The 23,214-nt window shown below is 37.9% G+C and overlaps 5 protein-coding genes and 1 long non-coding RNA gene across 21 annotated transcripts; 3 read left to right on the top strand and 3 right to left on the bottom strand.

The window, feature by feature from the left end:
* Window positions 1-823: 823 nt before the first annotated feature.
* Mgat1 (alpha-1,3-mannosyl-glycoprotein 2-beta-N-acetylglucosaminyltransferase) lies at window positions 824-5,688 on the bottom strand. Of its 3 annotated transcripts, none has more exons than XM_046624696.2 (11): window positions 5,021-5,688; window positions 4,211-4,338; window positions 4,002-4,107; window positions 3,826-3,926; window positions 3,280-3,510; window positions 3,056-3,194; window positions 2,732-2,960; window positions 2,504-2,608; window positions 2,323-2,413; window positions 2,078-2,248; window positions 824-1,993 (listed from the first exon to the last, which is right to left on the bottom strand). In XM_046624696.2, the coding sequence occupies exons 2-11, from the start codon at window positions 4,313-4,315 to the stop codon at window positions 1,880-1,882; spliced, it is 1,392 nt and encodes a 463-aa protein (XP_046480652.1). In that variant the 5' UTR covers window positions 4,316-4,338; window positions 5,021-5,688; the 3' UTR covers window positions 824-1,879. The 3 variants fall into 3 exon arrangements, with proteins under 3 accessions (XP_046480652.1, XP_046480650.1, XP_046480651.1); XM_046624694.2 differs by having other exon boundaries at window positions 3,280-3,513; window positions 5,021-5,681; XM_046624695.2 differs by lacking the exon at window positions 5,021-5,688 and adding an exon at window positions 4,765-4,932 and having other exon boundaries at window positions 3,280-3,513.
* A 177-nt stretch (window positions 5,689-5,865) lies between these two features.
* Cul1 (cullin 1) lies at window positions 5,866-11,541 on the top strand. 3 transcript variants are annotated; one of them, XM_046624693.2, is made up of 14 exons: window positions 5,866-6,554; window positions 7,496-7,718; window positions 7,866-8,028; window positions 8,116-8,334; window positions 8,404-8,658; window positions 8,738-9,031; window positions 9,298-9,561; window positions 9,664-9,843; window positions 9,928-10,077; window positions 10,159-10,277; window positions 10,379-10,499; window positions 10,594-10,700; window positions 10,825-11,044; window positions 11,159-11,541. In XM_046624693.2, the coding sequence occupies exons 2-14, from the start codon at window positions 7,555-7,557 to the stop codon at window positions 11,237-11,239; spliced, it is 2,337 nt and encodes a 778-aa protein (XP_046480649.1). In that variant the 5' UTR covers window positions 5,866-6,554; window positions 7,496-7,554; the 3' UTR covers window positions 11,240-11,541. The 3 variants fall into 3 exon arrangements, with proteins under 3 accessions (XP_046480649.1, XP_046480647.1, XP_046480648.1); XM_046624691.2 differs by having other exon boundaries at window positions 9,268-9,561; XM_046624692.2 differs by lacking the exon at window positions 5,866-6,554 and adding an exon at window positions 6,723-6,963 and having other exon boundaries at window positions 9,268-9,561.
* A 432-nt stretch (window positions 11,542-11,973) lies between these two features.
* On the bottom strand, window positions 11,974-16,313 carry LOC124218206 (testis-expressed protein 9). 3 transcript variants are annotated; one of them, XM_046624703.2, is made up of 8 exons: window positions 16,172-16,313; window positions 15,808-15,985; window positions 15,449-15,731; window positions 15,244-15,376; window positions 14,983-15,156; window positions 14,792-14,926; window positions 14,507-14,641; window positions 11,974-14,419 (listed from the first exon to the last, which is right to left on the bottom strand). In XM_046624703.2, the coding sequence occupies exons 3-8, from the start codon at window positions 15,721-15,723 to the stop codon at window positions 14,336-14,338; spliced, it is 936 nt and encodes a 311-aa protein (XP_046480659.1). In that variant the 5' UTR covers window positions 15,724-15,731; window positions 15,808-15,985; window positions 16,172-16,313; the 3' UTR covers window positions 11,974-14,335. The 3 variants fall into 3 exon arrangements, with proteins under 3 accessions (XP_046480659.1, XP_046480657.1, XP_068991905.1); XM_046624701.2 differs by having other exon boundaries at window positions 15,840-15,985; XM_069135804.1 differs by lacking the exon at window positions 16,172-16,313 and having other exon boundaries at window positions 15,840-16,035.
* On the top strand, window positions 15,901-18,507 carry LOC124218204 (E3 ubiquitin-protein ligase RING1-like). Of its 4 annotated transcripts, none has more exons than XM_046624700.2 (6): window positions 15,901-16,446; window positions 16,526-16,988; window positions 17,087-17,374; window positions 17,447-17,790; window positions 17,919-18,208; window positions 18,321-18,507. In XM_046624700.2, the coding sequence occupies exons 1-4, from the start codon at window positions 16,204-16,206 to the stop codon at window positions 17,662-17,664; spliced, it is 1,212 nt and encodes a 403-aa protein (XP_046480656.1). In that variant the 5' UTR covers window positions 15,901-16,203; the 3' UTR covers window positions 17,665-17,790; window positions 17,919-18,208; window positions 18,321-18,507. The 4 variants fall into 4 exon arrangements, with proteins under 4 accessions (XP_046480656.1, XP_046480655.1, XP_046480654.1 ...); XM_046624699.2 differs by having other exon boundaries at window positions 18,287-18,507; XM_046624698.2 differs by having other exon boundaries at window positions 17,925-18,507.
* On the bottom strand, window positions 17,543-20,056 carry LOC124218208 (uncharacterized). Of its 2 annotated transcripts, XR_011177053.1 has the most exons (4): window positions 19,772-20,056; window positions 18,820-19,017; window positions 18,605-18,693; window positions 17,543-18,512 (listed from the first exon to the last, which is right to left on the bottom strand). It is a non-coding gene; the product is annotated as an uncharacterized lncRNA (long non-coding RNA). The 2 variants fall into 2 exon arrangements; XR_011177052.1 differs by lacking the exon at window positions 19,772-20,056 and having other exon boundaries at window positions 18,820-19,142.
* Window positions 18,936-22,790, top strand: LOC124218207 (plasma membrane ascorbate-dependent reductase CYBRD1). 6 transcript variants are annotated; one of them, XM_046624705.2, is made up of 6 exons: window positions 18,936-19,124; window positions 20,523-20,744; window positions 21,263-21,471; window positions 21,573-21,727; window positions 21,879-22,061; window positions 22,207-22,790. In XM_046624705.2, exons 1-5 carry the CDS (start codon window positions 19,085-19,087, stop codon window positions 22,042-22,044), a joined length of 792 nt encoding a protein of 263 aa, XP_046480661.1. In that variant the 5' UTR covers window positions 18,936-19,084; the 3' UTR covers window positions 22,045-22,061; window positions 22,207-22,790. The 6 variants fall into 6 exon arrangements, 5 of the variants coding, with proteins under 5 accessions (XP_046480661.1, XP_046480662.1, XP_046480663.1 ...); XM_046624706.1 differs by lacking the exon at window positions 18,936-19,124 and adding an exon at window positions 19,212-19,365; XM_046624707.2 differs by lacking the exon at window positions 18,936-19,124 and adding an exon at window positions 19,250-19,388.
* Window positions 22,791-23,214: the final 424 nt, after the last annotated feature.

The raw sequence follows: 23,214 nt of genomic DNA, 5'->3' as shown, positions 1-23,214 counted from the left end.
GCTAATTGCGCCCCTTCCACTCGGGGAATCCCCTCATTGTTCGTTTCATCCTTCCATATTATCCACCTAATTTCGGCGGGAGTTATTAGACGGGGATAAACTCAATCGCAGCGCACGTGTTCGCGGCGATTTACGATTTCAGATAAGTCCGAGATTTTCTCCCCATTTCCAAAATTATCCCTTTCATTATACACCTACTGCGGACGCCAAACTGAAATTTCGGTTTCGCGGATTTGAATATTGTCCGTTGATTGCGGAGTTCTAAATCAACGAACCAGCGAACCAAGACTAGTTCCAGGAATGGAAAAGTCCGTTTAATTATTCGAGCCTGCAGCCTCTGCCGTACTGTTTCAAACTCATAACTGCAAGCTGACACCTCGGGATCGATACCATGCGTATGGTCTGGCGCCTGGTAAACCTGCACGAGCATCGCTTCGCTGACTAGACTTCGCGTGAAATAGGGAGTTTGCAAAAGAAGCCTGTCTGCTGGAAGACATTCGTAAATAATTACAGACCCCGTGCGGAGACGAGATTGAAGTTAGTAACGTTATCGTAACGAAACATTGGGAAAATAATAATTATTTTTTAATTTTTTACAATGACGTTTAAGGAACGAAGATTTCAAAATATGCCTATGTTTTGTTTTATTACGGTTTTACAGAATTTCAAGCAATTCAAAAATCGCAAAGTAACGGTTTTTCATCAGCATGAATCGTTACGATAACGTTACTAACTTCAATATGGTGAGCAGAGTACAATGATCGAATAAAAGAAAAGGGTGTAAAAACTGACACGTTTGTTTTCACTGCGTCAAACGAGAACAGCGATTTTTGCTTTCTGACTCGTTATTATTATTTTTTTTATTGTTGCGTGTTTTCCGTTTAATTACATTCTTTTTTTACGAATCGAGATGAAAATTAATAAAAACACATTCTGATTATGATTTATAGATAATCTTATAATTGGTATCAATCTATTTTTTGTCTTTTGTAAAAGATATTCTAATTACAATATAATATAGTTATGTATAATATATAGACCTATATGTATAGTATATCACTTATCGATGTTATGCTATTGTTTCTTGTACAGAATAATTACATTATTATTTGAGGATAAAATAATAATAATAATTACAATTTTAATTTCTTTATTTCTAATAGTTTTGTTTCATATATATAGAGGTATATAGCTTATTGTAATTGTTTATATTTATAATTTATATATATATATATATATATATATACCTATACGTAACTTATAAGGAACTTGAAACAACTTATTTTTTCACTGTAACCAAGTCACGCAAAGTGCAAATAATATTCTTTATCATTGACTCTGAATATACTAATAAAATAAATAAATGTACATTATAATTCAATTAGTTGAATTGAAATTATAATTCACAAAGGGTATTTAAATCGGTAGAAAGCAGATAACGTTAAACAGACATAGAGAAAGAGAGAGAGAGAGACAGAGAATGAAAGAATGAAAACAGACATAAATATGAATACCTAATAAGTTTTGCGCACAATATCCACGCGTTTGAGCGATCTGCAAATAGCGCGTTTGTCAATAATGCTTAATCGGTATATATATATGATATTGATCGATGAGTTCAGCGATGCGTAAACGTTGTAGGAAGTTGAGGCAATATAAAATCACGCGCACCTTGTAGGTACATAGGTATTTGCGTATTTAAAAATTGACATTCAATTTGATATAAGATCCTTCGGAGGCTGGAAACTTTCGCAATAATGAATTATAGGCAAGACGACAAGTGCGAATGAAAAAGGGAAAGAAAAGAGAGTAGATACCCCAGCTGGCTCACTCGTTGAACGCTCTAAAGATCGTTTTCGTTTCTGTAGAGAGCTCTGTGTTAGCTCCACGTTATGTCGTAGCCAGCCCAGTTGGCGTTCGGTGCCAAATGCACTCTTCTGCCACGGTAGAAGAACGTGACAACACCGCGATAGCTCGTGCGAGGTACACCGCTCTGAAAGAATATTAGGATGAAATTTTGAGGAACAGAAACAAGAGTGGACCAGTAGTTTTTGCGAATTCGAGAGAAGACACTCACCCGAAAATCGTCCATCAGGCCGAGCATTTTTGCTGTATTTTTATACGCCTGACGAGTGTGGTACGGGATCCTCACCGGGCTAGATTTTGGTAACGTGTCACTTTTCAGTTCCGAATAGTTTACCACTCTCGACTGATACACTTCGTTCACAAAGGCCATGTCATAATTATCCTTCGGAGACGAAAATTGTTGTTTGGTTAAAGAGGTTTAGCAATGAGTTGATATGAGGGAAAGGGATTACTCACTTTTAATAAATAGGTTAAATTCATCTTGGTGAAAGGCACAAATACGTCGTTTAACTTAATGAATTTCAGATGCTTTTCGTAGAACAGCCCGCTGAAAAATAAATCGCAAGATTCAAAACTCGTTGCTGGAGTTATAAATTTCCTCCAGATCTATTTGCTGGAAAATATTAACTCTACCCACTTGCTAACTCCGATTTTTCCGAACGTTCGCGTCCTGGATAGTTCGGGTCGAATACAAGCCCTGTCTTTTCTTTGCTCTGGTTTTCGAATCCAGTCATCCCAGTATCTGGAATTAATTTATTGAAAATAACAGTGGATGGAAGAGTATTAAGATTTTATGTGTTGGAAAAAGAATGAGGCAGTTTCGTTATTCCAAATTCATCGTATATAAGACTGTAATTAAACTCACGATTTTGGCCATTTTGGTCCTAACTCCATCCAAATGTCTTTAGTGAGCATCCAACCAAGGCCGGGAAAGAAATCTGTCCGATACAATAAGTGATGACCACTATCGTCAACCAGTTCAGATTTTCCATTGTCGTTCCAGGCAGAAATGCACCAAAGAGAATTGTCTTTGACGAGCAGAGGGTAAGTGCCCAGAAAGTACTCGAAAAAGTCTGGAGCTACATCTAGATCGTCTGAAATAAAAGTGGAAAACCCGCATCCATGAGATTCAGAGTAAACTTGTTTTCATAGAAACGAAATTTCGCTGCATCCAGATTCTTCTCCTTACCTTCAACGATGATCGCGGTCTCAAATCCGAACTCTAAGAAGACTTGATTTAATGCCCAGCCGTAGTGTCGAGCTATCTTGAAATAGCCTTTGAATTTTTTCTCTTTTGGAGGAATGTCTATGTCCGATTGGTCTGGTTGCTTAAAAGACGAAGGAGTTTGATTCAAGTACATTATCGAAAATTCGGGATGGCTGAAGTTTGAGATGGGTAATAAACCAGCTTACTCTTATGTGCGTCAGTTGTTCTCCATAGCTTTGAATCACATTCGTAGTCGGTTCGTGTTCGCAGTCCTGGCTGACAATGATCGGAAATTGTTCGGCGCTTGGCCTCAGTCTGATCAGCTGATCGAGACATCTCTTCACAGTAACTCTGTTGCATGAAAATACTAGAACTGCAATCACGGGTTCCTCATTTCTCAGTGATTTTTCTGGTGCAACATGCTGAGCTTCGTCTACCTGCTGAATAGTGAATATAAAGTCGTTTGAAAACTAGGAAATGAAGGGTGAAGAGGGGAAACAGCTATATTTCATCTCTCGTTGAAAATGATATAGCGATACCATTATTATTGCATTAAAGAGTACTTTCCGAAAATACCACTGTTGGATGAGAAATTCAGTATTACACCTCGAAAAACCTGCCAGTAGAATCGATACCGAATGTACTCTTACGGAAAAGGAAACATTCATTTCCATTTTTCTTGATATCAGAATGAGTGGACTATAGCGGTTTTTCCCCTGGACCCTTCAAATGTCTTACGACAAAAAACTCACTATTTTCAAATCCTCTTCGGCGGCTTCTAGTTTGTCTCGTTCGGCGTTTTGCGCCTCTTCTGCATTCTTCACGACAGTAGACTCCGCGTTTTCTGCTTCGTCTGAAAATCACGAACGTCAATAAATCGATGGAGCTTCAATTGACCGTAATAATTCCAATTCAAAATGAGGCTTACTCTGATCCTGTAATTTACCACGAAGATGTTGAATGAGTTTTTTATTCTCCGCAAATTGCTCTTTCACTCTTTCTTCGATATCACGAATTTTCGCTGCGATGTTGCCCTGTAATTTTGGAGTTGGGAATAATTTTTAGTCATCAATATCAGGGGTGTATTTCCAGAGTTTCATTATCAATTCGTGCACGGAATCAACACTTGATATTCACCTTATCTTGTTCTTTGCCGATTGGACGATCAAGAAATAGAAAGTAAGTTATGACACCCCATACGCAGAGAGATGCGAATATGAAGCTGATTGATTTTTTCCGCATGGCACCACCGAACGTCACCTCATCTGCGAATGTATTTCATTAACACATTATATATGTATATGTATAATTTGTGATGATGGATGTATCACTGTCGAGATATCAAAAGGTTATCAATTCTGTGATTAACTGTGACAAAAAATCGAATGGAGGATAATGTGAATGTTAAATATTTCCGTGTTCATAGAGCATTATCATTCATTATCAGACTACATTCGGTTTGTGATGTTTATTCCCATTCAGTGATAAGAACTTATCCAATGCAGATACTCATCTCAAGCTTGTGAAATTATGACATAAAATATCATTCCTCCGGAAATTGTTAGGCTCGATTAAAATTTTGTTACGATCGATTTCACGTTTAGCAAATTTGCACACAATATCAGGTAAAAAATGCTCTCTGTCAAAAAGAATTTTTTAACTGTGTCCGGACAATTGTTATTGCTTATTACCTTTGGTGTTTACGTTTCAGATGTTTTTTCTTTTCAAATTTTTCTATCGGAGTAGCAGAAATTAAGGGACGAGTGACTTTCCAAAACTTTGAGGAAAATTCGTAATAGCGAAACCACGTCTACAGATACGTTATCCGAGAACAGCTCTTTGACGGCTTAGTGCCACGTTTATCTTCTCGACAAATGATTATTATTTGTACAAGTGCTAGGTAAACTAACCAATACATAGACTGGAATTAAGTCAAGATATATTTACCGTATTTCTGTATTCAGCTGACATTAATCGGCATTTAATACTGTCACAATATAAGCCAGTAATAATTATCCTAATAACGATTAATCTTCACATTATTTATCCCGTTTTTGTTCAGACACGACTGGTGAAGTACGTAACGCGTGTCGACGACGGCAGGCTGCAGCTTTGCTTAGCGGAATGTCAGGTTCTGTCATTACAGCATGTTGTCATTCGATGCTATGATTGCTCTCTCCTCTTCGCTTTGACTTCATTAGCCTCACTGACAAGCTCGAAGCTATCCAAAATACTTATTCGATTTTTTCCTCCCCAATTCTCGGCGAGAGATTAAGTTTGCTCAGTTTTTTTACCAGTAGTTTATTTTTCTTTCTCCTGCCTCCCGCCCCGCACCAACGCGACCGTGAATGATCAGTTTGTGTGGATGTTTATTTGCCCTTGTATGTGCATAATAAATGATTCGTTACTTGGTCACTGGACATTGAGAAGCGGATTATTCAGCATGAATGCAATGAGGGGAGAAATTGCCGACGGCAATTACTGATACAGGGTCTGTGAGTGCATATATGGTGCATATGGTGCGTTTAAGTTTAGAGAAGTGTGTTAGCCTATGCATGCATAACACACAAGCAGAGGTTCAGCGCATGCACAAGTATCGAACACCGAGTTACGACTTTTGATTATCTACGACCAGGCTGAAGTTATCGAGAGAGCTCAGCTCAGTCGGCCAAGAAGAGTGACTCATAATTCGAGAACTTTCCGCATGCGCTGCGTTCGACCTTGTTAGACAACATGGTGGAACGGATCACGCGATGACGTAGGTGAATGCAAATGAACATTTAGGCGAATATTCTTCCGAGTTAACGTAGTTGAGAACAGGTCGAAACCGCTGTGCTACAAATTGTCCGTTTGCGTTTTTATCCTGAGGTTTTGCGTTTATTTATAATGACGGTATGCAGTTCGCAGCCGATACAAAGAAAATTGAGTAATTATATAAGATCGATTGAAAATTTTGCGCCATCATTATCGTCATTATAATTGGGTAGCCACCAGAGTCGCGCAAGTTCGGCGTCTTGAACGATAAATACTGAATACAGAACACATCATAATTAGTGGGTAAAAGTGAATAACTGGAAGTCGAACGCGCGTCGAATAGTCCGATGACCGCAGTCACCCTCGATCGAAAACAACGAACGGCCAGCTCAACGCCAGCCGAGGGTATCCCAAGCTCTCTGTCCCAAGGATAATCTAGTGATCTCAGATTCTCTGTAGCGAGCCGAGAGTCTTGAAGTTGGCTGCAGTGTGACTTAACCTGTCAGAAAACGGAGAAAAGCACGGAGCACACTCAGTATCATAACCGACTTGTTAACCCACACGTACTGCGTATTCGTTCAGACAGATATTCAATCCTCTTTCGTGTATACATATATAGTGGTTCAAATTCTCGTCCGTGCTTTCCAACCAGACGCACCAAATCCACGATATTTCGCTTTTCAACGCAAGGCTCACATATTGTTATGCGGTGGTGACTTAGCGCCAGGTGAGTAAACCTTCCTTGTCTCCGAGATAAGATTTCTAGTTTGAGAAAGAGAGGAAGAAAAAAAAATGTTGTTTCCTTCGTTTCAAATGGCATTGAGGAGAGACAATGGGACCTTTCGCGTAGGTTCTTACGTTTCGTTCTATCGACCGAATCCACTTCTTGCTTTGTATTTTTCGCAAAAATTTTACCAAGCGTAGTATCAATTTCTTAGTTCTTTTTGTTTTCTTCTTCACTTCTCGCATTATTCCTTCACCGTTTCTTTCTATCGCATAATCGGGTTACCCCAGTTACCATTTGCTCGCTAACGGAATTAACCCCCTTCTGTCACCATTGCGCTGCATTTTATGTTCGGATTCACATTTCCGTTAACGAGTTAATCCGCGTTTCGGTCACACTACAGTATCTTCTGGTAAATATTAGCAGAACCGTTGATTGGTCTGATAGTCTTCGAATTTTGGATTCCAATCTAAACATATAACTAGGCTTTTATTTGCTACACACAGCCGATTTGGAGCTGTAACATTTTTAAAAACGATTCTCAAACCTCTAAGACGTATATTTCAACAAAAATATTAACGAATGAATTACACGACAAGAAAGAACCCTCAAACAAAGAAGATTGTTTGAGATATTAAGATTGGCACAACAAAACTCTTCTCCCACATTTCACACGTCAATCGTATCTATGTATGCGCATCTTATCTGCGGATAACCAGTCCCTCGTTCATCTGGAATCTATTGTATTTATTTGAAACAGCGTGTTCAGAAATCTAGATAAGCCCTCTGCGGCTGGAATACATAATTTTACCACAAATAATAGCACCAACATAACATCTTTCTTTGTATTGCCGTGCGATTTTTATCTCCATCAAATTATTAGTATCGCCAGTCACAGTTGAGTATTACAAAAGAACGTGTGGCATTTCTTATTTCATTTCCAGAGTTATTCAAGTAGCAGGTAATTAGAGTGAGGCTGGTCAGACATTAATTTGGGAATAAAATGTCTGGACACAGAAGTACCGGTGGCACCGGAAGCCATCCTACTGGTCCTCAGGGTCTCAAGCAAATAGATCTCGACCAGATTTGGGGCGACCTGAGAGAAGGCATCGAGCAGGTTTACAACCGGCAATGCATGCCCAAGCCAAGATACATGGAGCTCTATACGTATCCTTAGATATCAACAATTGACTTGAAAGACATATTTCAAAATGTTTTTGACACTCAGCTTGTGATACCTAAAAAAAGAATCTATCAAAAATTTTACATAATGTATTTTATGCTTAACTGTAAAACTGATGTGAAAAAACACAGACACGTGTATAACTATTGCACGAGTGTACATCAGCAGTTGAACAACAGGACGTCGATGAAAAGTAAGAAGGGTCAAATATCGGGCGGCGCTCAGTTAGTTGGGCTGGAATTGTACAAACGTTTGCGAGACTTTCTGCGGAATTATCTCATCAGTTTACTGAAGGTGCGAGACGCCGATTAGTTATCCTTATCCAGTTTTCTCTTGCTCTATTCTTGCGATATTCAATGCCTGATTTCAATCCTCGTTTAGCATGGAGTCGACCTGATGGATGAGGATGTGCTGAAGTTTTACACTCGACAATGGGACGAGTATCAATTCAGCAGCAAAGTCCTGAACGGGGTCTGTGCGTATTTAAACCGTCACTGGGTGAGGCGAGAGTGCGAGGAAGGTCGAAAAGGAATTTGTGAGATCTATCAGCTGGCGTTGGTCACATGGAGGGATAATTTATTCAAACATTTGAACAAGCAGGTAAAACAAATGAGGTGAATCAGCGTATTTTTGATGTCAAATTACCCACTTTTCTCCACTACTTATCAGGTGACCAACGCGGTGCTCAAACTTATAGAACGAGAGAGAAACGGTGAGACTATAAACACAAGTCTTGTCAGCGGAGTGATTAATTGCTATGTTGAGCTGGGTCTAAATGAGGAGGATCCGGGCGCCAAAGGGCAGAATTTGTCCGTCTACAAGGACTCGTTTGAGAATGTTTTTCTTGATGACACTGAACGCTTTTATACACGCGAAAGCACTGAATTCCTACGACATAATCCTGTCACAGAGTATATGAAGAAGGTGTTTGACGAACATATAGCGAAACTAACGCCAAGAAGAAGGAGTGGGATGTTCATACAAATATTTTCGTTTTTCACAGGCTGAGCAGAGGCTCCTGGAGGAAGAGAAAAGAGTCAGGGTGTATTTGCACCAGACGACACATGAGCGTCTAGCAAAAACCTGCGAAAAGGTCCTCATCGAGAAACATTTGGACATATTTCATGCAGAATTCCAAAATCTTTTGGACGCTGATAAAAATGTCGATTTGGGTCGAATGTACATGCTTGTCGCTAGGATACCGAATGGTCTTGGGGAGCTTCGCAATCTTCTCGAAAGTCACATAGCTAGTCAGGGATTAGCTGCTATCGACAAGTGCGGCGACTTTGCGGTTAACGTATGTAAATTTACCGATCAAACTTTAATAACTGCACGCAATTAGCCATCAAGTTTCGGGTCTTTCGATAGGAAAATGTTTGATGAACGAGTGTTGCTATTCGTCTCTTTCTTAGAAGCGACTTACGATTACCTGGATTTATATTGCAAGAAAGAAAAAGAAAAAAAATATTGAGAGAATCATGAAACTGAGCTTATTAATCATTACTATGTACGGTTATGGAAATTATTTTTCAGAACTTTATACTTACCATGTTGTTAGTGCAGGATCCTAAAATATATGTGAGCACTATCTTGGAAGTTCACAAGAAGTATAATGCGCTGGTATTGGTTGCGTTTAATAATGATAGTGGATTTGTCGCTGCTCTGGACAAAGCTTGCGGACGGTTCATTAACAGCAACTCTATTACACGAGCTGCTAATAGCAGTAGCAAATCGCCAGAACTCTTGGCCAAGTACTGCGACCTTTTACTCAAGAAGAGCAGTAAGAATCCGGAAGAGGCAGAGCTCGAAGATACACTTAATCAAGTTGTAAGTTTTATCTAACTAATAGCAAAGTGTAACATCATCTATCTCGCGATCTTATCATCAAATGAAACAGCGAGGTTAAAATAATGTTCTTTCTTCGTGTAGATGGTAGTTTTCAAATATATCGAAGACAAAGATGTATTCCAAAAATTCTACAGTAAAATGCTTGCCAAACGGCTCGTGCAGCACATGTCTGCCAGCGACGACGCTGAAGCGTCAATGATTTCAAAGCTGAAACAAGCTTGCGGATTCGAATACACTTCTAAACTACAGCGCATGTTCCAGGTATCTATACGTAATCACGTTGACAGATTATATTCCACTTTTTACTATTTTACCTTGTTTTATTGAAAATTTATCGTCCTGTAGGATATCGGAGTGTCGAAAGACTTGAACGAACAATTTCGAAGGCATTTGATAAATTCTACGGAACTTCTGGACATCGATTTTAGTATACAGGTGCTGTCGTCCGGTTCCTGGCCGTTCCAGCAATCTTTTACATTTTCTCTACCCACAGAGGTACTAGTTCTTTTTGCATACTTAGGTAATAATGTACGTGTCCCGAACAATCTATGCAACGCATTTGGTTTTGTTTCGCAGCTGGAAAGATCTGTGCACAGGTTTACCACTTTCTATAGTTCTCAGCACAGTGGGAGAAAATTGAATTGGTTGTACAACATGTCCAAAGGGGAATTGCACACAAACTGTTTTAAGAACAGGTGAAAATTTATTGTTAATCTCTTGCATCGCTGGCTTTGTTTTTTCTTTTTCTTTTTTATAATAATTCTCAATCTCTGCTAATTTCGTTTTTTATTTACAGGTATACTCTGCAAGCTTCGACCTTCCAAATGGCGGTTCTATTGCAGTATAATGTGGCTACACTTTGGACCATGCAACAACTTCATGACGCAACGCAAATCAAAATGGATTTTCTTGTGCAGGTCCTTAACGTCATAGATTTTTTTAAATAAATTTCCTGACTTATCGTGCTTTGCTCCATCTTTTTAATTGCTTTATTTCTTATTTGTAACACAGGTTATACAGATTTTGTTGAAAGCGAAGCTTTTAACTGTCCCTGCACACGAAGATGAAACTAATTTAACTCCATCGTCAACCATCGAACTATTTGCAGCATATAAAAAGTGAGTGAATACATTTCTCCTTCACCTTATTGTCCAGAATTCGTAAATCTCGTACTTTTTCACATGTAAAACTTGAAGGCTTAGAACTCATTATTGACCAACTATCGAATAATTTTAATTGCAGCAAAAAATTAAGGGTAAATATCAACATACCAATGAAGACGGAATTGAAGGTTGAACAGGAAACGACCCACAAGCACATAGAAGAAGATCGCAAGCTGTTAATTCAAGCCGCGATTGTAAGAATTATGAAAATGCGTAAGATCCTAAAGCACCAGCAACTCGTCGCCGAAGTACTAAACCAGCTCAGTGCGAGATTCAAACCGAGGGTGCACGTTATTAAGGTGAGGGTTAAGTTGATTTCAAGGATTTGTAAATTTTCAATATACAATCTTCTTTGACGGATGTACACAGCTTATCATCTTCTCGCTCATTTCTTTGATTTCTCTTATTCGCAGAAATGTATAGACATTTTAATAGAAAAGGAATATCTAGAACGTACGGAAGGACAAAAGGATACGTACAGTTACCTGGCATGATCTGCCTAAGTGAGACAACAAAGTAGCAGCTGTTTAAAACAGGAGAAACAACTTCTGCCGTACGCATCTGTCATTGTTGCTGCTGCTGTTGTATCTACGTTACAATATTTATTATTTACGTCGCACACAAAGTTCTTGTATACAACATAAGCCCCCTCCCCTCCTTTCGGCCCTGTATGAAATAATTGTCCGACCGATCGCATTTAGCAAAAATGAAGAAAAAGAAGGAAGAGCGAAAAAAAAGAAAGAAACATGGATTTTATAAAATATTATTAATAAATTTCTTTCATAGTTCAAATTTATTCGGTTATAAACGTAATTTGCAACTAATGACAGCCGGAGAACAAACCTTGTGGTTTAAAATTAAATGAACAATTTAAATACCAATTATCGATTTGTATTGTTTATGGAAGAAGGAGCAAATGCAATTTTGCTTCTACGTTAAATTTTATGATTGTTTGCTCGTGTCGTAATCTTCGAGACACGCGTGATTTTTTTTCCTATGTATTCAGTATTTTTTTATATTTTATTAGATGCGTACACCTGTTAAATTAACTAGCTGAACAGACTCGAAACGCATCTTCTATCTATAGATAATTTTGATAAATACTTGCATCATATCGGGCACCTGTTTTTTTTCTCGTTTTGTTATCAAACAATCCTTGGTAATTTACGAACAACGTTTTTTATCACTGTTGTTGTAAATTGATTGTAAGCTCGCTGTGCGTTACCGGTTTTCTTTTTTTTTTTTTTTTTTTTTTTTTCCCACCAAAAGGTAAACATGTGAACTTCTTTGGTTTGAGAAAACTTCATGGATCATATTCAAGATGAAGGATTAGAGATATTTTCTTGGCATAATTGTAATTATTTTTTTTTCTGATTTTTATTCTAGTTTGTTCTTGATTGATCGATAATTACGTAATGTTAATAAAATATTTTATTGTAGTGTATTCGAATTTTAATAGCCACAAATCCTCCTGTTGTTATTGTGATTTTTTTTTTTCTAATCTTCTAGGGTTGCGCAAAGAAATTTATCTTTATTTTGCGATGGTTTTTCTTTCGTTTCATTATGATCATCGTGTAATGCTTAAGGACCGTGATAAGATTTTTGTGAGGAAGTTGTTGGATTGTAATCGAATTTCGCCTGTTCTGGGGAAATGGAAAGTATTGCAAAATCCAAATGGAAGTCATGCGAGATACGATTTAGAGACGTTTTATCAGATTCTAAACAAGACGGCGATGAAACAGAAAGAGAGAAGAAAGAAAGAAATGTCCTTAGCAAATAAATAAATAAGTAAGCACTGATGTTTTATCGTAATTTGCAACCATAATTAAACGATACGCGGTAGTTAGATTCAATTTTTAGGATGATATGTAAGTAGGTAACATAGCAGGTACAATTTGGGTCGTCAATGAAATAATATTTGATTTGATCTAGTTGAATTAGTAAGGATATTCTCAATTGTTTAACCATACTTGAACGTGAGATAACTGAAAATTGAGGAATGTAAAAATGAATGGTGTGTACACAGCACTAAGTCCATGGGATTTGTTAATACTGCGATGCGCCGTATTATTTAAACTGACAAAACACAGGGGTAAAGAAAAGAATAGAATTCTACGTACAAAATATATTTTATTTTATTGAAAAGCTGAAAAATTATATTTGGAATATGTCGCTAAAAGTCGGGAGGCATAAGATGTAAGATGAAAAACGAGGGTAAGAAGTATAAAAAAAGCATTGAATATTTTAATAATCGATGACAGCAATTTAGAAGGTAAAATTATAGAAGTATGCGTGATTTCATTTGCGATGAAAACATGAAGTAGATGTTAAAATGGGTTTTTCCTTTTCGTTTTTTTTTTTTGCAATAATAATCGAATGATACATCAACATCACCGCAAAATCTATTCATAAATATACTATAAGCTCACAACAATGTGTATTTTATGCTTTCGGTATTTATTAGCCTACTATGAAACTACCATAATATTAATTAAGCCGCTATTAATAGATCCTCGGAATTTTTTATTAAGATAATAATATTCGTCATTCATTGATTCCTTCATTCATTTGTTCATCCATTTCTCAGGCTGCTCAGATTATCTCACAAAACAATCAGATTATTACCACAATAAGAAACTGTTGAATTGTTTTCACCTCTCATTCACTGTCTTTACTTTTCTCTGCTTTTATCATTGTGATTATATATTTTTTGTTTCTATTCTACATTTTTATAACCAGTCAAAAGGATAATGAAGAGAAACAATTACAAGTGAAAAGTATATTGGAATAATTTTTTACGCTCAATTTTTTCCCCTAAATCCATTGAATTTTCTCTGTGCTAGGTATTATTGCATTAGGAGGGTATCTTTTATTATTCTCAATTTGCACTTCTTGTCACGTAAAATTATTGAGAGAAAATTTGGTTGAGAAGATTGGTGTATTAACAGTAAAAAAAAATCTTTTGGTGAATAATTGGAACGTGTCGACCACGCAGTGTAAATATTAATGATATTATACATATACATATAGACATATTAAAAAAAATTAAAATGATAAAAAGTAATCATATCGACACGTTCACCAGACAATTCTTAAGTGATATACTATATAATAACAATAATGATGTTAAAGGGTTAAAAAAAAAATGAATCAATAATACAAAACTCAGAGAAATAAACAAAATGAGAATGGGGTAAATCGTAAAAATGAACGATCAGCCAGACATATGAGTAAAAATTGAAAAAGTTGAAAAAAATGTATATTGCGACTAATTATATTTGGATATGTCATTTATAATGATAATTTTTTCTATTCAGTAATACTATTAATTATGTGTAATCCATTTTATGGGCTGTATAACGTGAACAAGAATACATATATACTGTTTTCCAATGAAAAGTACTTCCACCTAGTCGGTAATTTGCAATTATTTGCAATCATTTTTGCCTTTGAACTTAATTGTACATTTTACAAAGTCTTGTCATTTCTCTCACTTGATGGAAAATTCATGGAATGAAACACTCAGCCTTTGAATTGAGGATATATGTAATGCGATTTTTGTTTATTGTTACATAGATTTTAAGTTTATTTCAAACGTCGTCCAATTTCCAATCTAATAACTTCAGTAATTCTTCCTCTGTGTATTTAATCAGTATGTTTGCTTCCAGGTGTGCCTTTGGATATTTGTAATGCAAAAAATGATTAAGTTTTTTTTCCCTTTCTCTTCTCAAGCAATATGATTGAAAAGTGATATAATCTACCTTTTGCTTCTTGAGATTATCCACTAACAACATTTGCTTTTTGAAAGCATGCAGCAGCTCTGATCGTTGTTTTTCTAGATTTACTATTGCTGCTTTCTTTTCCTCCTCCAATTTTCGATTATCTTCTCTCAATTCCTGTAAAGCAAATTTGTTTACTGTCACGTTCATTGGGTTTCTGAATTTACATCAAATTTAGGTACAGATACTAAATTCTGTCATATAAAAATCAGCCAAGAGACTGATCATGCGGAATTACAGGCACAGATTGATCAATATTTTAAGAACCTTTTCCTTCAGTCTACTGCTCTTCAATGCTTTGGAAAGTCTTTCATTCTCCTCTGTAGATCGATTCAGTCTTATGGTGTAGCTACTCAAACTTTGACTGGTTGCTTTCAATTCTTTTTTCAATGCATCGAGCTCCTAAAAAATTGAGAGAAACTGATGTTCCGAGCAATTTACATAAGAGACAAACCCACCTTTTTTAACGAAACATTCTCATTCTCACTTTTTTGCAGATTTGCAAGTTGTGTGCTGTTGGTGGCTTCAATTTTCCCAAGATTTTCTCGCAGCGATGTAACTTGACCACAAAACTTGACCCTTTCCTCGTCTAGTTTTTTATTCTCCGCTTGAAGCTCGCTGCTGTAATCACACTTGAATAAAATAATTTTTAGATAACATTGACCAGTTTCGAATGAAACAGAGAATCATTACAGGCAAAGACAAACAGCAAAGCCCACCTTTTTCTTATATTCTAGCTTGATGGCCTCGAGTTCGCTCTCTAGGATTTTTGCCTTTGATTTGAAAAATCTAACCACAGCGTCGTTGCGCTTCTCAAAACTTTCCTCGTAACTTCCATTGTCAGGGGTATCTCTGTGAAATTTAGTAATAGAATTGATTCGACCACTTTAATGGTTCTATCGTGCGTACAACAATACGACTTACTTAATCTTTTTCGATCTGCTCAAGAAGCGCGGCAAACCTGCGTCAGACTCTGAGTCTCGTGACACAGAATCAACGACCTGTTTTAAGGATTTATCCCGCTCCCCATTTTTCGACTTTGAATTATTAACTAGACGTTCGTAAGCCGCCTCGCCGTCGAATAACCGCGTCGTGCTAACGACGGAATTGACTTCCCTCATAAGCTCCCTAGTTTTTCTTTCCAACTCGCCGTTTAATTCGTAAAATTTATTCTCCCTGGTCAACAGTTCGTCGGACATTGTTATATCTATGATGAAAATATTGATTATTGTTCGAAATTCTTATCCTCGATTTTAATCTGACAGATCTGATTGTTTGTTTACATGTTTTGACAGCTGAGCTAGAGTGTCATTACTTTTGGTTTGAAACCCCGCTAGGCGTTCTTCCCTATCGGCAGAGCGAAAGGGTAAGCCCGGTAAGCCAAGAGTCCGCGTCTCTTCCTTGTCTCTTTGTTCATTTGTTGTGGTTTGCTTTCTGTTTATCTCCACCATAGACATAGATCTGCATCGAACCACTGAGATATAATTGGTCTGACATAGCCACAATCAAGTGACGTTAGGGAATAAACATCAGTATTCCAGCGCAACAAAGGTTTGCGTTTAATTCTACGTGTTCGATTTTCCCCAGAAAGAAGCATCATAGTTGAAGAAGAAAACGTTTACTGCAAAGAAAATCTAGTTTGCTTACCTGACTTCTGAATCTGTAAACACCACGCAGAAATGGCGGCCGCTGAGCAAGTGGGTCTAAACAAAACGTGGGAATTGTCCCTTTACGAGTTGCATAGAACGCCGCAGGACGCGATTACGGACAATACCGAGATCGCCGTCAGCCCGAGGAGCTTGCACAGTGAGCTTATGTGTCCGATATGCCTGGACATGCTGAAGAAGACGATGACTACCAAGGAGTGTCTTCACCGTTTTTGCTCTGACTGCATCATCACCGCGCTCAGGAGCGGAAATAAGGCGAGTACTTTTTTTATGGTATTCAACACCCATCGATTTTCACGTATGCAATCCTGCTATCGATGCTCTCGATTTTCAGGAATGTCCGACCTGCCGCAAAAAGCTGGTTTCCAAAAGGTCGCTGAGGCCAGATCCCAACTTCGACCTCCTCATATCAAAGATATACCCGAGTCGTGATGAGTATGAGGCTCACCAGGAGCGTGTTTTAGCTAAACTGAACAAATCTCATTCTCAGGCAGCTCTGGTCAATTCCATAACAGAGGGAATTAAGCTTCAAAGTCAGAATAGGCCGCAAAGGTCTCGGAAGAATGCCAACGAACCTGAAAATGCCAATGGTACGGCTTCTTACACTGCTGGCAACACCAGTGGACGGACGACTCCCAATCCAACTGCCAACATGGCTAATCAAAGCGACTCCTCGCAAGGACCAACAGGAATCCCAAACAACAGTGCGCTGATGGTTAATGTAATTAGCAACAGTCAGAATCACCAGAATTCTACTAACAGCGTCTCCCAGCCTGCGAGCAGCCCTGCAGTGTCGGGTAGCTAAGTTTTTATTACCTTCTTTGTTGCCTTGAACCTGAATGCTCGTTACCAAATCACAGATCTGTATTGCAGAGGTTTTCTCGTATGTTTACAGGCACAACATCCCGAAATTCAACCACGCCTTCTCCGAAGCCTGCAAAGCGACAGAAAAGTCAGCAAAATTCTGAAAATGACTCTGCAGGGTCCAGTGTTGAAGTTGAGACTGGCGGGGGAGAATCTATGGTTGATACGGAGGGGGAAGGACCCGGGGAACCACTTATGCTGAACGAAATTGAACTTGTTTTTAAACCGCATCCAACGGAAATGGCTGAGGATAATTCATTGATCAAAGCATTGAAGGAGAACAGCATTCGATATATCAAAACGACAGCCAATGCAACAGGTGAGAAATTACCTATTTTCGGTATGAAAAAAAGTTCCTGATTGACTGATATTTTCTTTCGTGTTTTCCCAGTTGACCATCTGAGTAAATACCTTGCCACTCGATTGACGCTTGATTTGGACACGGAACTGTCAGAATCCCACAGACACTTGAATTTTTGCATATACATAGCTCCATCTCCCGGCCAGCTGGTTGTTCTCAGTGGTTCTCAAACGTTGCGACAAGTCAATGACAAATTTTGGCGAGTTAATCGACCACTGGAAATGTATTATTCATGGAAAAGAACCTAGGACATCGATTATCATTTTCCCCTACAATCTGTACGTGTATGGTGGAAAATTGAAATGATAATCATTGCTGGAGGAGTTAAAAGGAAATCCGCTATCGACTTGGCAAAGCTATAGCTACTAACAAAGGTGAAGAATGCAAATAGAGAGGAAAAATAAGATATCAGCAATTCTTTTATTCTTGATTAGATTACTTCGTCGAGAATAATATGTATTTCTTTTTGATGATAAAGATAAAAAAAAACATTGTTTTCCAGTTGCAGTGGCTTATTGATTGTCACTCCAATGTCTAACTGACTGTCTGCCATTGGATCAAGAGACGCGTTCCTACGCATTGGCGTCGCCGAATCGGAGTACAACATATATTTATACCTAATTTTTAAGGCAGCGTCGCCATGGCACGGAACTCACCAATGATTTTTTCGCACTCTCTGTGTAAATATCCGCGTCTTACGATTAGACGTGAGTGCACTTAGGTGAAAGGATCTGGGTCCAGTGACACTCATTTCATGGAATAGTCGACAAGTGACAAGATATGACACAGATGGTAAAGATCTCTTATTACGGTAATGTGCAAAATGAATATACGCATATATAAGTATCTGTAGCATTTCGAGATTTGTAGGTATCCTTGTTTCTTCTTTTTTCTCGCTTCTTAGTAATCTTCTCTATCCATCTGAACGCGATGGAATTAGCATCGCGCTTATGAAGCACTTCCAAATCAACTTCTGCTTAGCTCAGGGTGTCCATCAAAATTGGATAAAATTTTGTCAGGCAACAACAGTTGTCAAGATCTCTGAAGAATCTGTGTATCGGTTTTTTAATGTTGGAAAATACCATTTATAACCATCCTGTTTAGCAAATAAGTGATTATTCATACATATTAATTTCTATCGATATTTAAACCAAGAAGAATAAATTGTAAGATAAATATTTTACGTACCTCGAAAAAGAACTAGGTAGAACTGTGTTAATAAAAACAAAATGTAAATAGAACGCAACGTTGAAAATTTAGAACGTGAGTACCGAGATCTGTAAGAAAAGAAAAAAAGATGACAATCGTCAATGAAATAACAAGAAAGAGAACCTTGAATTCGTAACAAGTATTAGCTGGTCGGTGCATGTTAAAGAGAAGCGGATTAAAAACGTGAACTAAACTTATTCAGCCAATGAGGTCGCGGGTTGAGGCGAAGCGGCGAATGACGTGGCCGAGGAACTGCGTCAACGTTCCACTTTCCAAACCCAGCGAACGGTGACTGAACGGAATTCGCTGCCACACGTCGCGTGGTCGGATCGGTAACCTCGTTGAAAACGGGGATACCATTGCGTTTCCTTTCTCCCACGAGACGTTCGAGGCTAGAGAAACAATAGACGATTTTCGTCCCGTGGAAGAGTGTCTGCCGAAACGGGGAACGCTGCGATTATGCGTTTGCGAAAACCGCAGTTGTCTGCGTCGAGCAGCGGTTAGTACGGCGCAAAATTAACCCACCCACAAGCGTCTGTATAATCGATAGACACCGCGTCGCTGTGCGCACAAGCCGGGTGTATGTCCGCGGTTAAACGCAACAGCTTTGTAATCCACACCAGTTGCATAGAATCACCTGAAGCGGTGACAACTGTTGATTGCCAAGTTTCACGGCTGTTACTACCCGAACGATTCATCGAGCTGCAATTCTTTTTTGGAATTGACAATCTCTGCTCAGAGTAAGCTGCACGCACGATAAGCAGTACGATATATAACACGTGTGCCGTTTGAATATAACAACATATCGTTCACACTGATTACGTGATATTTGTTTTATCTTCAGCATTTCACGTTGGACGGTTTTATTGTACCTACTTTCCATCGGAATGTTCCAGTTCGAGTCTCTCGCTCTTGTATTTACCAATGACGGCTGAACGGTTCTCATTATATTGCGTCTAACCTTCTTTTAACTTTACCTACATATATATGTATGTATTTTCGCGTTTGTTGTTGTAATTTGTCGGCTGTTTTTCGCATTAATCGTGTAGCAGCTGTGGCTAAGACGTTTTATTTTCGATAACATTGATGCATTAGCTGCGTCGGTTCCTGTGTTATATTCTCTTTGACGCAAAATCGAGTTCTTACCTACAGGTATATCCTTATATCCGTACAAAATGCCGTCGGATTATCCTTACGAGTATGAAACACTTCGATCGAATGGTATGTACGTAGGTACACAAAGTTACGCTTTGCGTAGCGATACTTCATTGTACTTTAATAATTAACGTCCTTGACGTCGGATATCGATCGTGCATCTTAACGCAACGATTCGTCATATTCACATTGTTATTTTAATTTGCTGAAAAATATTATATACCAAGAGAATATCTTTAAAGTTAACACTCGGTCACCGCCGACTCGGCACCACTCACGTTCTTCGTCTGTTTTTCGCAGGCTGGCCATCCCATATTTAATTTTAATCTGCGATAGGCCGAAAAATGATTGCATCGACGACGACGACGATTATGTTTTCATTTAATGTATGGGGCATTCCCTGTCAAATCGTCCATGAATAATGATTCGAATTTTTATGGGTGATCACACCTAATGTGATAAGCTTTAAGGACTTTTTTCGATTTTCGACCTTTCGCAGTTTGAAATTAAATATCGGATGGCCAGCCTGCGAAAAACAGACGAAGAACGTGAGTGTTGCCGAGTCGGCGGTGACCGAGTGTTAACTTTCAAGATATTCTCTTGGTATACGCAGGTATGCATGAGAAAACGAGTTGGTTTGATTCTTTTGATTGTTAATTAAATTTTTATTTATTAATTTTTCATATCGTTTGAAAATTCTTATTATCAACTCATTACACCTATGTGCGATTTAATTTTTTAGACATGGATCAGCAACCTAATCAGCCAACTCAGGCCCAACTGTTGGAGGGATTTAATGTACTGTTCGGAATCACCGAACTTGTCGGCATTTTTCTCATTATTCTCGTGACGGTATGGGTTACCCATTTTAGAGGCGGTTTTGCTTGGACCTCTGATCCGGGACATGAATTTAATTGGCATCCGCTCTTGATGACCATTGGACTCGTATTTTTGTACTCAAATGGTAAATATGTACAACTTCAAGATGACGACAGTCTGAAAAAACCGGGTTTATTCAGGGAATTTCGTCTATCGGTAAAACTCCGCGAATTGTGATGAACTCCAGAGAAAAATATACTTTTTTATAAATTGTTTTCAAACTTCCACTATGCTTCAAAAATTCGGCTAAACTAACGTTCGGAACTGGCATTGTTCAATTTCTAATTATTTGTGTGAAACGAAGTAATACTATGTGTCGTGAATCGAAATTTATGTATCGAAGGTGCACAATTTCTGGATTTTTTGGTCATAAATGCCGCCACTCAACATTACCTAACTTTTGTGGAAAAAGATCTGGGTATTCTGAATTTTTCAACGGGAAAAGTCCGGGAATTTTATTTTAGTAGAATTGTCGCCACCTTTAACACAATGTTCATTAGTCGCGTTTAACGTCTCGTTATTCAAGAGTATCGGCGTATAATAGTAACACATCTAAGTCCACTAATTAATACTTCAATGTACTCTGTGCTTATCTACATATAGGAATGCTCATCTACAGGACCCAGCGCACCGTTAGAAAGCGTCGATTGAAGCTTGTTCACGCTGGAATCATGATTTTTTGCCTGTTATGCACCATCATTGGTCTTATCGCTGCTTTCGATAGTCATAATCTGGCCAACCCGCCTAAGCCGAATATGTACACACTGCATAGCTGGGTTGGCTTGACCAGCGTTCTTTTATTCTGTTGTCAGGTGAATTTTTCTCTTTGATGTCACATTCCGTTTCAATCGGGACATTTTTTTGTTCACACTGTATTCCTGAATCGACATTGAGAAAATATTGACTATTTCAGTGGGTTGCTGGAATGATCTCGTTTCTCTATCCCACAATACAACCGCATTTACGAGAGGCCTACATGCCGCTGCACGTTTACTTCGGTACTGCCGGTTTCGTTGGTGTTATTGCAGCCTGTCTTATAGGACTCAATGAGAAGGCTATTTGGGTATTGTAAGTATTAAGTAACAACAATGAGGTGGAAAAAAATGGAAAAAGTCAAAATATATCTATAAATTGACTTTTTTTTTGGAAAAATATTGGGTATATACATAATGAAAATATTGGAAATGTTTAACCGTTATCCTTGAATTCAATATTTCAGACAATCATCATACTCTGAATTTATCGACGAAGGGATCCTGATCAATATTATCGGCTTGGTTTTTATCATTTTTGGTGGTTTGTCGGTTTATATGGTATCGCAGAATCGTTATAAACGTTTGCCAAGACCCGAAGACGAAGTTTTATTGGCTGAGCGAAGTAATTAATCAAAGTGCTCTGAAAGGTATGGGCTGGATTATATTTGCCAAAAATATATGAATTCTTACGTATCGGTGCGAAAAGTGTATCCGCGATGTATGTATTCCTGATCCAAATATCTTATAAAAATTTTATTTTCTTCATTTTTCTTTTTTTTTTTTTTACTGCAGGTACTGACGATTACTGTGAGTAGTATTTAACGGCTCCGGTTCTTTGGATAAACGTTGAGATAGTGTACAGATGTATAAGTGTACATATACAGATATTTTATTTACTATTATTACAGATATTATTTAAACAATATACATTATACGCACACAAAATCACTAATGTTTATGTTGGGAAGAAAAGAAATGAGTTTACTTATCAAGGGTCGCTCTTCCTTGTGTACGCAAGTACCCGAATCTCGTCAAGCCTAAATCTTCAGACTTGCAAAGGAGAACTAATCTCTATTACGAGCGACACATTATCTTTATGTACCTACGGTATATTGTATTGATGTGATAAAATATTTGGAAAGAACGGAAGGAGACAGCTATACGTGTATCAAATGTTGCCGCTTCAGATACACGTAAATTTATATTAATACTTGTAATCAACTCAGTGGGACCTGGTATTGAAATCATTAGCATTGCTGTGAATATACATGTACTTGAATACCGTCACAATTTTATGCAAACGCGCACTTACATACTGTGTGTAAAGTATATCATACGATGTAATATTCTATTTTTACTATTTTGGTGCTACCGAAGCTATCTTATCACTATTATTACACTATTCCTACCCATTACTCCAAGAGACTGTAAATTATATTTGTGCTGTTGCGTATTATCCATATCATAATAATCTTATATTCTGCATAATCATATGTATAATAACAATATATAGTATTATTATGCATTCAAAATTGTTCTTTGCAGATATCACTTAATTTGACAGTTATTTGTATTAGTAATGTAATTCCTGAAATTGTCCAATTCTGAGACAAATTAAATGAATATTAAGCACCCTGATCAGCTGCACAAATTTCACTAGTGAAAATTTGGTTGCCTGCGTACTGGGCACACGATCGACTCCGCAACTTGAATTTGCCGTTGACTGAAGCGTCAGTCAACGAACTTGCTGAACCAAATTCAGGTTGCAACGCGGTTATTTCGAGTAATATTTCACGCGTC

This window comes from Neodiprion pinetum, chromosome 4, assembly GCF_021155775.2.
Source record: "Neodiprion pinetum isolate iyNeoPine1 chromosome 4, iyNeoPine1.2, whole genome shotgun sequence".
In the NCBI taxonomy this organism is placed as follows: domain Eukaryota; kingdom Metazoa; phylum Arthropoda; class Insecta; order Hymenoptera; family Diprionidae; genus Neodiprion; species Neodiprion pinetum.
The sequence above is the reverse complement of the archived record's forward strand: the minus strand, read 5'-3'. Positions and strand labels throughout refer to the sequence as shown.

What these genes read in the sequence shown, in the direction of transcription:
- Mgat1 (XM_046624694.2), bottom strand. Translation starts at nt 4,315, where the DNA reads ATGCGGAAAAAATCAATCAGCTTCATATTCGCATCTCTCTGCGTATGG. An exon ending in GACCGCGATCATCGTTGAAG is followed by an intron (nt 2,961 to 3,055) that starts GTAAGGAGAAGA and finishes CTTTTATTTCAG; the next exon opens with ACGATCTAGATGTAGCTCCA. An exon ending in GCCTGATGGACGATTTTCGG is followed by an intron (nt 1,994 to 2,077) that starts GTGAGTGTCTTC and finishes ATATTCTTTCAG; the next exon opens with AGCGGTGTACCTCGCACGAG.
- Cul1 (XM_046624691.2), top strand. Translation starts at nt 7,555, where the DNA reads ATGTCTGGACACAGAAGTACCGGTGGCACCGGAAGCCATCCTACTGGT. An exon ending in TCACAGAGTATATGAAGAAG is followed by an intron (nt 8,659 to 8,737) that starts GTGTTTGACGAA and finishes CGTTTTTCACAG; the next exon opens with GCTGAGCAGAGGCTCCTGGA. An exon ending in CGAGGGTGCACGTTATTAAG is followed by an intron (nt 11,045 to 11,158) that starts GTGAGGGTTAAG and finishes TCTTATTCGCAG; the next exon opens with AAATGTATAGACATTTTAAT.
- LOC124218206 (XM_046624701.2), bottom strand. Translation starts at nt 15,981, where the DNA reads ATGTCTATGGTGGAGATAAACAGAAAGCAAACCACAACAAATGAACAA. An exon ending in AGCAGATCGAAAAAGATTAA is followed by an intron (nt 15,377 to 15,448) that starts GTAAGTCGTATT and finishes TAAATTTCACAG; the next exon opens with AGATACCCCTGACAATGGAA. An exon ending in AGCTAGAATATAAGAAAAAG is followed by an intron (nt 15,157 to 15,243) that starts GTGGGCTTTGCT and finishes ATTTTATTCAAG; the next exon opens with TGTGATTACAGCAGCGAGCT.
- LOC124218204 (XM_046624698.2), top strand. Translation starts at nt 16,204, where the DNA reads ATGGCGGCCGCTGAGCAAGTGGGTCTAAACAAAACGTGGGAATTGTCC. An exon ending in GAGCAGCCCTGCAGTGTCGG is followed by an intron (nt 16,989 to 17,086) that starts GTAGCTAAGTTT and finishes GTATGTTTACAG; the next exon opens with GCACAACATCCCGAAATTCA. An exon ending in AACGACAGCCAATGCAACAG is followed by an intron (nt 17,375 to 17,446) that starts GTGAGAAATTAC and finishes GTGTTTTCCCAG; the next exon opens with TTGACCATCTGAGTAAATAC.
- LOC124218207 (XM_046624704.2), top strand. Translation starts at nt 19,801, where the DNA reads ATGCCGTCGGATTATCCTTACGAGTATGAAACACTTCGATCGAATG. An exon ending in TGAAACACTTCGATCGAATG is followed by an intron (nt 19,847 to 20,522) that starts GTATGTACGTAG and finishes TTAATTTTTTAG; the next exon opens with ACATGGATCAGCAACCTAAT. An exon ending in TTCTTTTATTCTGTTGTCAG is followed by an intron (nt 21,472 to 21,572) that starts GTGAATTTTTCT and finishes TGACTATTTCAG; the next exon opens with TGGGTTGCTGGAATGATCTC.